Source organism: Scyliorhinus torazame, unplaced genomic scaffold, assembly GCF_047496885.1.
Source record: "Scyliorhinus torazame isolate Kashiwa2021f unplaced genomic scaffold, sScyTor2.1 scaffold_293, whole genome shotgun sequence".
In the NCBI taxonomy this organism is placed as follows: Eukaryota; Metazoa; Chordata; class Chondrichthyes; order Carcharhiniformes; family Scyliorhinidae; genus Scyliorhinus; species Scyliorhinus torazame.
In genome coordinates, this window is record NW_027308020.1 from 193,037 (window position 1) to 203,889 (window position 10,853).

The 10,853-nt window shown below is 46.7% G+C and overlaps 1 protein-coding gene across 1 annotated transcript in view; it reads left to right on the forward strand.

Moving 5' to 3' along the window:
- Window positions 1-10,390, forward strand: part of LOC140406134 (phosphatase and actin regulator 1) — a 189,420-nt gene extending 179,030 nt beyond the window's left edge. Inside the window, exon 3 of the mRNA XM_072494277.1 lies at window positions 10,017-10,390. Coding sequence (XP_072350378.1) covers window positions 10,017-10,288 — 272 coding nt within the window. The 3' untranslated portion in view covers window positions 10,289-10,390. The remainder of the gene's footprint in view (window positions 1-10,016) is intronic.
- The last annotated feature ends 463 nt before the right edge of the window (window positions 10,391-10,853 follow it).

A 10,853-nucleotide genomic window follows, 5' to 3' on the forward strand; every position in this document is an offset into this window, starting at 1 on the left:
GTCTATCCTATCTTTCCTGAACCTGTCTCGGTGTTTGCACAAAAATTTGAAAAATCCTTTCCCCTTTAAATACTTTCTCAACACATCCTCCCATTTGGGGCACTGCTCTGATTTATCAACTACTGTAACCTTGGATTGCTGCTGTGGGTTCATCAACTTCCCTATCATCTGCGTTGCTATCTCTTCTCTACTTAAACTTTGGAACAGGGGGTAATAAGGAGATGATCAAACAACGGGTACGGCTTACGGCTATATTCCTCACAATCCCTCTAGATGAAATGAAATGAAAATCGCTTATTGTCACAAGTAGGCTTCAAATGAAGTTACTGTGAAAAGCCCCTAGTCGCCACATTCTGGCACCTGTTTGGGGAGGCTGTTACGGGAATTGAACCGTGCTGCTGGCCTGCCTTGGTCTGCTTTAAAAGCCAGCTATTTAGCCCTGTGCTAAACCAGCTCCAGATTTGCATGCAAGTCTGACGAGTTTACCTTACCCTTCCCTGTTAGTTACGCATGCAGTTCGTGCACACTTCCGAAAATCGGTTATTTGGCTGATATGAAACTTGTGGTTTGTTCTCTTTCCCAATTTAATTCAAAGTTGTGGGATCCCTCGGAGTAATAGAGTCACTTCTAATCGATGTCCCGTCAGAGTCGCCAATGAATGGTGCCTTCTTTACTTTGGGGTGAACCACAAGCTGTTTCTTATAGCAACCAAATGACCACACAACCAATATGTTAGCTCAAAAACACAGTTTATTAAGAACGGAAGACTTGTATCTTTATGCAATAACACACGGCTCCGTACTAAACTCACCTAATGTCTAAGATGACCTTTACTTAACTTTCAGTGACCGGCACTGCGAGATAAGGCATTTATCTGGGTCCACGTGGTCGATTTGGAAGTGGTTGGGTTCGTCTCAGCTGGACTCGTCCTTCAGGAATGGCCGCGGGTCCTTGAACTTGGTTGTTCTGCTGCAGTTGGTCGCACGCAGACCGGTCCGAAAAGAGACAGATAGAATCATAGAAGTTTACAGCATGGAAACAGGCCCTTCGGCCCAACCAGTCCATGCCGCCCAGTTTTTACCATTAAGCTAGTCCCAGTTGCCCGCACTTGGCCCATAACCCTCTATACCCATCTTACCCATGTAACTATCTAAATGCTTTTTAAAAGACACAATTGTACCCGCCTCTACTACTACCTCTGGCAGCCCATTCCAGACACTCACTACCCTCTGAGTGAAGGAATTGCCCCTCTGGGCCCTTCTGAATCTCTCCCCTCTCATCTTAAACCTATGCCCTCTAGTTTTAGACTCCCCTACCTTTGGGAAAAGATGTTGACTATCTACCTTATCTATGCCCCTCATTATTTTATAGACCTCTATAAGATCACCCCTAAGCCTCCTACGCTCCAGGGAAAAAAGTCCCAGTCTATCCAGCCTCTCCTTATAACTCAAACCATCAAGTCCCGGCAACATCCTAGTAAATCTTTTCTGCACTCTTTCTAGTTTAATAATATCCTTTCTATAATAGGGTGACCAGAGCTGCACACAGTATTCCAAGTGTGGCCGTACCAATGTCTTGTACAACTTCAACAAGACGTCCCAACTCCTGTATTCAATGTTCTGACCAATGAAACCAAGCATGCCGAATGCCTTCTTCACCACCCTGTCCACCTGCGACTCCACCTTCAAGGAGCTATGAACCTGTACTCGTAGATCTCTTTGTTCTATAACTCTCCCCAACGCCATACCATTAACTGAGTACGTCCTGGCCTGATTCGATCTGCCAAAATGCATCACCTCACATTTATCTAAATTAAACTCCATCTGCCATTCGTCGGCCCACTGGCCTAATTGATCAAGATCCCGTTGCAATCCTAGATAACCTTCTTCACTATCCACTGTGCCACCAATCTTGGTGTCATCTGCAAACTTACTAACCATGCCTCCTAAATTCTCATCCAAATCATTAATATAAATCACAAATAACAGTGGACCCAGCACCGATCCCTGAGGCACACCACTGGTCACAGGCCTCCAGTTTGAAAAACAACCCTCTACAACCACCCTCTGCCTTCTGTCGTCCAGCCAATTTTGAATCCAATTGGCAACCTCACCCTGGATCCCGTGAGCTTTAACCTTCTGCAACAACCTACCATGCGGTACCTTGTCAAAGGCTTTGCTAAAGTCCATGTAGACAACGTCTACTGCACTGCCCTCATCTACCTTCTTGGTCACCCCCTCAAAAAACTCAATCAAATTTGTGAGACATGATTTTCCACGCACAAAGCCATGCTGACTGCCCCGAATCAGCCCTTGCCTCTCTAAATGCTTGTAGATCCTGTCTCTCAGAATACCTTCTAGCAACTTACCTACTACAGACGTTAGGCTCACCGGTCTGTAGTTCCCAGGCTTTTCCCTGCTGCCCTTCTTAAACAAGGGCACAACATTCGCCACTCTCCAATCTTCAGGCACCTCACCTGTGGCTGCCGATGATTCAAATATCTCTGTTAGGGGACCCGCAATTTCCTCCCTAGCCTCCCACAACATCCTGGGATACATTTCATCAGGTCCCGGGGATTTATCTACCTTGATGCGCTTTAAGACTTCCAGCACCTCCTCCTCTGTAATATGCACACTTCTCAAGACATCACTATTTATTTCCCTTAGTTTCCTAACATCCATGCCTTTCTCCACCGTGAATACCGATGAGAAATATTCATTCAGGATCTCATCCAACTCTTGTGGCTCTGCACATAGATGTCCTTGTTGATCCTTAAGAGGCCCTACTCTGTCCCTAGTTACTCTTTTCCCCTTAATGTATCTGTAGAATCTCTTTGGATTCTCCCTTGCATTATTTGCCAAAGCAATTTCATGTCCCCTTTTTGCCCTCCTGATTTCCCTCTTAACGCTATTTCGACAATCTCTGTACTCTTCAAGGGATCCACTTGATCCCAGTTGCTTATGTACGTCATATGCCTCCTTCTTTTTGACCAGAGTCTCAATATCTCGAGTCATCCAGGGTTCCCTACTTCTACCAGCCGTGCCCTTCACTCTAAAGGGAATGTGCTTACCCTGCACCCTGGTTAACACATTTTTAAAAGCCTCCCATTTACCAGCCGTCCCTTTGCCTGCCAACAGTCTCCCCCAATCTACCTCTGCAAGTTCCTGTCTGATACCATCAAAATTGGCCTTGCCCCAATTAAGAATTTTAACTCTTGGGCCAGACCTATCATTCTCCATAGCTATCTTTAAACTAATGGAGTTATGGTCACTTGTCCCAAAGTGATCCCTCACTAACACTTCTGTCACTTGCCCTTCCTTATTTCCCAAGACGAGGTCAAGTTTTGCCCCCTCTCTAGTCGGTCCATCCACATACTGAATGAGAAATTCCTCCTGAATACACTCAACAAATTTCCCTCCATCCAAGCCCCTAATGCTATGGCTGTCCCAGTCAATGTTGGGAAAGTTAAAGTCCCCTAATACTACCACCCTATTATTCTTGCATCTATCTGTAATCTCCTTACATATTTGCTCCCCAATTTCCCACTGACTATTTGGGGGCCTGTAGTACAGTCCTACCAAGGTGATCTCTCCCTTCTTATTTTTCAGTTCCACCCATGTAGACTCAGTGGGCGAACCCTCGAATATATCCCCTCTAAGTACTGCCATGATGTTCTCCCTAATCAAAAACGCAACTCCCCCTCCTCTCTTACCTCCTGTTCTATCCTTTCTATAGCATCTGTACCCCGGAACATTGAGCTGCCAGTCCTGCCCCTCCCTTAGCCATGTTTCAGTCATAGCTATAATATCCCAGTCCCATGTGCCCGTCCATGCCCTGAGTTCGTCCGCTTTGCCCGTCAGGCCCCTTGCATTGAAATAAATGCAGTTTAATGTAGACTTTCCTTGCTCTCTGCCCTGCTTTCTCTGGTCATGCTTTACACACTCTCCCTTCCTGCCTTTTGTTTCTGTCCCCACTGACTTCCTACATCGGTTCCCATCCCCCTGCCACATTAGTTTAAACCCTCCCCAACTGCACTAGCAAACACACCCCCGAGAACATTGGTTCCGGTCCCACCCAGATGCAGACCGTCCGATTTGTACAGGTCCCACCTCCCCCAGAACCGGTCCCAATGTCCCAGGAATTTGAAACCCTCCCTCTTGCACCATCTCTCAAGCCACGTATTCATCCTAGCTATCCTGTCATTCCTACTCTGACTATCACGTGGCACTGGTAGCAATCCTGAGATTACTACCTTTGAGGTCCTACTTTTTAGTTTAACTCCTAACTCCCTAAATTCAGCTTGTAGGACCTCATCCCGTTTTTTACCTATATCGTTGGTGCCTATATGCACCACGACAGCTGGCTGTTCACCCTCCCCCTCCAGAATGCCCTGCAGCCGCTCCGAGACATCCTTGACCCTTGCACCAGGGAGGCAACATACCAACCTGGATTCTCGTTTGCGTCCGCAGAAACGCCTGTCTATTCCCCTTACAATTGAATCCCCTATCACTATAGCTCTGCCACTCTTTTTCCCGCCCTTCTGTGCAGCAGAGCCAGCCACGGTGCCATGAACCTGGCTGCTGCCACCTTCCCCTGGTGAGCCATCTCCCCCAACAGTTTCCAAAACGGTAAATCTGTTTTGGAGGGAGATGACCGCAGGGGATCCCTGCACTGCCTTCCTACTCTTCCTCTGTCTGTTGGTCACCCATTCCCTATCTGCCTCAGTAATTTTAATCTGCGGTGTGACCAACTCACTGAATGTGCTATCCACAACTTCCTCAGCATCGCGGATGCTCCAAAGAGCCGTCAAGCGGTCTAACAGGAGCTGCAGTTGGACACACTTCTTGTAGATGAAGGAGTCAGGGACACCAGAAGGGTCCCTGACTTGCCACATCTCACAAGAGGAGCATGACACGGGTCTGAGCTCTCCTGCCATGACTTAAACCTGAAGTTAAATTTGAACTACACTACACAGCTAAGAGAAAGTCAAAGAGAGAAAAATCACTTACCAGCCACAAGCCAATCACTTACCTGCTGGCTGTGATGTAATTGCTCCCGAGACTCCCTCACAGGTCTGCTTCTCTGCACCTCCTTAAGATGAGCACCAAAGTCCCTTAACTAGTTAATTATTTACTTAATTACTTGGATTAAAAAAAAAATTTTTTTTTGGAAACTCAACCCCAAACACCAAAAAAACACAGCCCTCACTCACCTCTTACCCGAACTCAGCCTTACCCAAACTCAGATACACTCTGTTTGCCTCCAGCACTCTGTTTCTAAAGGCACTTCAGCCACACCCTTTGTATCCTTCCTGATTTACAGTCAGCCAATAGGCATGCTCCCGAAACTGATCTCCCGAAACTAACAGCTGACCTGCAAGGTAAGGAGGTTGTTAAGCAGTACTTACCTCACCCACGCCGTGAGCTTTTAAACTGTCCCCTCTGCCTCGCAGCTCCCGCGCTTTTTCAAACTCCCGCGCTGTTTCCAAGTCCTGGCTCTCTCTCTCTCCCGAACTAACAGCTGACCTGCAAGGTAAGGAGGTTGTTAAGATCTCTAGTCTCTAGAGGGCAGCACAGTAGCATTGTGGATAGCACAATTGCTTCATAGCTCCAGGGTCCCAGGTTCGATTCCGGCTTAGGTCACTGTCTGTGTGGAGTCTGCACAGTCTCCCCGTGTCTGCGTGGGTTTCCTCCGGGTACTCCGGTTTCCTCCCACAGTCCAAAGATGTGCAGGGTAGGTGGATTGGCCTTGCTAAGTTGCCCTTAGTGTCCATAATTTCCCTTAGTGTTGGGTGGGGCTATTGTGTTATGGGGATAGGATGGAGGTGTGGACCTTGGTAGGGTGCTCTTTCCAAGAGCCGGTGCAGACTCGACGGGCCGAATGGCCTCCTGCACTGTAATTTCTATGATAGTGCGCAGGGCTTTTTATCCTTCATCTCTTTCGCACCCTTTTGGGCGGTCCTTACTCCAGGTCCAATGGATCGATAGGCTTCTCGATCACCCTCCTCAATCTCAGCCAATTAGGGGGCGGATACCTCGATAGCTGGTCGGGTCCTAGCTATCATTGTCCCAGGCACGTGGGCCTTTCCAAATAGGAGGGGGGGAGGGCGGGGGGTGGCGCCGGTTAGTCTGCTACTGTTGTAACTCCTTGATTCAAACTCTATTGTCCTGGGGGAAATGGTGATCGACTCTTAATGGATACAAGTTTCAGCCAAGTCTGGTTTCTTTGCACAATACACAAGAGGCTGCGTACCTGTCTGTGTCCCAAATTGACCACAATTCCCATGGTCCTTTGCAGGTGGCCATTTTACATGGCTACAGAAGACAGAGGGTAGCAGTGGAACGGTGCTTTTCTCAACAGAGGGCTGTGACTAAAGTATTGTTCCACAGGGATTAGTGCTGGGACCTTTGCTGTTGTATATATAAATGATTTGGAGGAACACGTAAAAGGGTCTGATTAGTAAGTTTGCGGACACGCAAAGGTTGGTGGAATTGCGGATAGCGATGAGAACTGTCAGAGGATACAGCAGGATATCGATTGGTTGGAGACTTGTGCGGAGAGATGGCAGATGGAGTTTAATCTGGCAAAATGTGAGGTAATGTGTTTTGGAAGGTCGAATACAGGTGGGAAATGTACAGTAAATGGCAGAACCCTTACGAGTATTGATAGGCAGAGGGATCTGGGTATACAGGTCCTCAAGTCACTGAAAGTGGCAAGGCAGGTGCAGAAGGTAGTCAAGAAGGCATGCTTGACTTCATCGGCCGGGGCATTGAGTATAAAAATTGACAAGACATACTGCAGCTGTATGGAACCTTAGTTAGGCCACACTTGGAATTTCATAGAATTTACAGTGCAGAAGGAGGCCATTCGGCCCATCGAGTCTGCACTGGCTCTTGGAAAGAGCACCCGACCCTTGGAAAGAGCACCCGACCCAAGGTCAACACCACCACCCTATCCCCATAACCCAGTAACCCCACCCAACACTAAGGGCAATTTCGGACATTAAGGGCAATTTATCATGGCCAATCCACCAAACCTGCACATCTTTGGACTGAGGGAAGAAACCGGAGCACCCGGAGGAAACCCACGCACACACGGGGAGGATGTGCAGACTCCGCACAGACAGTGACCCAAGCTGGAATTGAACCTGGGACCCTGGAGCTGTGAAGCAATTGTGCTATCCACAAGGCTACCATGCTGCCCGAATATAGAGTTCAATTCTGATTGCCACACTACCAGAAGGATGTGGAGGATTTGGAGAGGGTTTATCAGAATGTTGCCTGGTACGGAGGGTCGGTTAAACTCGGTTTGTTCCCACTGGAACGACGGACGTTGAGGGTGGACCTGATAGAAGTCTACAAAATTATGAGGTGCATGGACAGAGTGGATAGTGGGAAGCTTTTTCCCCAAGACGGAAGAGTCAATTACTAGGGGACATAGGTTTAAGGTGCGAGGGGCAAAGTTTAGGGGAGATGTGCGAGGGTTTTTTTAGACAGAGGGTAGTGGGTGCCTGGAACGCGCTGCCAGAGGAGGTGGTGGAAACAGGTATGACAGAGACGTTTAAGGAGAGTCTTGACAAATAAATGAATAGGATGGGAGTAGAGGGATATGGACCCTGGAAGTGTAGAAGGTTTTAGGTTAGACGGGCAGCATGGTCGGTGCAGGCTTGGAGGGCCGAAGAGCCTGTTCATGTGTTGTATTTTTCTTTCTTCATTGTTTTAGATAAACATGTATAGACCAACATCAGAGCTCTGCATCTATGTTCTGCTTCAGGCCCAAAAGTGAAACTGGGCTGGATCACATGGCACAGTTCCCTCAATTGGGAGCATGCTTAAAGATATATTATAACAGGTCACACCTGGCTTGGACCCTCAGAACAGCCCCTTGCAGAAAAAGAATATAACTTGATCCCAAAAGGTAGAAATAAATGAAACCAGATGTACTGCAAAATGCATAAATACATTATTCACCCCGAATCCGGAGTGCAGCTATGGACTCTGAGGTACCCTCAATAATGACGCTTAGAGATTAAACTGTAAAGAAGGCTTTATTAGACTCATAACTATGCTAGAGCTAGAGACGAGAGCTGATTGCTACACAGACCATGAGGCTGCCCTTTATGTATGGCTCCCAGATGGGCGGAGCCAGAGGTGGAGTCCCCAGTGTTCCAAGCCCGGTCTTAAAGGGGACATCACCTTACATGATGATAAGGCAGTAACCGTTCATCACAGACTCTTCTTAAATTTCTTGAACATGCTCCTACGTAGTGCTCCCTTGTAGCTGTAGCTGAGGTGGAGCGAGGATGTGGTTTGCTCGGAGGCACTCAAGGAGACTGCAGGTCTCCTGTGAAATGGGAATAACAGAATGAATAAAACAGACAAGTTCTCCCCTCCATGATGAATATGACCATTTTTCTGTTTCAATCTTAACTGATGGGATATCAGGATGTGGTCCCTGCTGCACTGTGGTTTGTGATGACTTTGGCACTTGTCCTCTGGCTGCTTGAGGATCGAACGCTCTCACACACTGATGGAGGCCCAGGCTGCTTGCACTGCTGTTATTACTTGGAGAGGGACTAAGGAGCCCCTGTCCATCCAGGAAACCTCAGAATCCAAAGGAAACCACTCCTCCCATTCCTCCTTACAAGGAGGACCTCCCTGCTGACTTGAAAAGTTGGAGGAGCTGGCAGAGACTCCAAGTACCTTGTCCCCTTCTTTCCTTACCAGTGCTCCCTTAAATGCAGGACTGGCAGTTACAAATATGGCGCTGGGACCTGTTGCAGTGTCATGTGAAACCGGCTGTCTCTCAGTGGTTGGGTGCTGCACCCCTACCTGTTAATTGATCAAAAGATTATATGAAGATGACCAATTCCTGCCAAGTGAAAACATCTCCCGCTTCCAGTCCAAATCTTTATCAATCTGCAACATTAATTACTTGCAGATTATTATTGTCTCTACAGATTGCATGGCTTAATATAAGGTTTGATGCTGAATGATACAAATGTAGTTGTTCTATAGTAAAACATAGCTGAATTGGAAAAAGCTTGCATGCAAATCAAAACCGAGGAAGACAAGTTATTCAAACTAAGGGTAGGAATCTCACATCACAAAGTGAAAGATGGAAGTGGACAAATATTGGAATCTTAAATCGGGCTTGTTTAGGTGGTGTATACAGCACAAGGTGGAAGTTAACAGGATTGTTCTTACGTGGGATCATCTGTGAAGAGTGTAATATCGCATCAGTTAAGATTGAAACAGAAAAATTGACATATTCATCATAAGAAGCATGGAGGGGGGAACTTGTCTGTTTTATTCATTCTGTTATTCCCATTTCACAAGAGAGCTGCAGTCTCCTTGACTGCCTCCAAGCAAACCAAGCCCAAATGTTCGGATAAGTGCAAAAGTGAAATACTTATCACAATCTCAGTCCCAAGATCTCCGACATCTTGCTATAACCCTAATCCCTGTCTGTTATCACCAAATCCCTGATCTCCCCTCCGCCACCTCGCCATGACTTTCATGTCCTCTCAAATGTTGAACATTTCCCTCTGGTCCCACTGTCCTCTCTGAAATACCAATCTTTCCCCTGTCTTCCTGACTCCTGATTGCAGCCTCCATAGCAGATTGCAGCCTCCCAATATCCCCAGCCCCTGACCAAACTTATTTGGTGCAACCCTATGCTGAAGCACAACCTGCCTTCATTATGACAGGGTTCAACGCCCAAAATCCAAAATTACTTAAAACCCACCATTTGTGCATGAACGACTAATGCTTGCTGAGGGGCATCCAAACACGAGTGCTCCTAAATTTAAAACCTAATTAATTACCAATGGAAATTATCATGATTTGTTTATACGATGAATTTCCGTTTAATACAGTTTGTGGTGTGTCTGTGTCCATGTGTGTGACCATGTGTGTATGTGTGTGTGTCTCTCTGTTCGTATGTGTGTACTGCTGTTATAACATTTCATCATAGTTGTCTCTGCTCTGTCCACTGATTGATGGGTCTGGTTTCAGATGGAGATGTACCAGTACATAATGAAGAGGAAGTAATAGAGAACGGTCAGATCCAAACGTCAGAGCCGGAGGAAGCGGAGCCTGAGACAGTGTCAGGTGAAGCCGTAGCAGACAATGCAGCCACATGTACAGACTCAACAGACAAGCCAGGTGGGATTTGTCACGCAACAGAATCAGACCTTTCCTACATTATCACAACAGATTGTCAGTTTCAAGAAGCTGAAAGTAATAATAGATTTAGTGCACTATATTCTCAACATTGCAAATTATAGTAGCTTTATAAATGGAGGAAGCTATTGCAAAGTTGTTCCCAGTTTAGTCTGAACTCAATCAGAAATATTGATACAATTTAAATAAATGTTCTTTTCATTGTTGATGCAGACTGATGCTAGTGTCTCTTACACATTGCTGTCTCAGCAAAACAATGGGCCGTAGCTTCCGAACTCCAGGGCGTCGTATTGGGAAGATATCCCAAAGATGCACTGGAGGAGCCTACCCTCGGAACGTTCACAGGTAAGGTTTCCACAGCAATTGCCCTGAAGTACAAACTTCCAATGGGCAATTGCCCTGCTTTGGGAACCATCCGTAAATGTGATTTAAAATGCGAACTTTGGATGATTCTGATTGGGTTACACCAGTAGCTATCCAGAAAAAGTTAGAAGAATTAAAACCTCTTCTAACTTTTGTGTGTAATTATTGCACAAACTAACATCAATGCCCACAGGTTACACCCTGACTATTCCCTCCCTACTGGACTCCCCCACCCACCAGGGGACTACCCCGGACCTCTAAAGTGTCTCCCTCCATATCCCCCACTGAATCACACTCACACCAAGG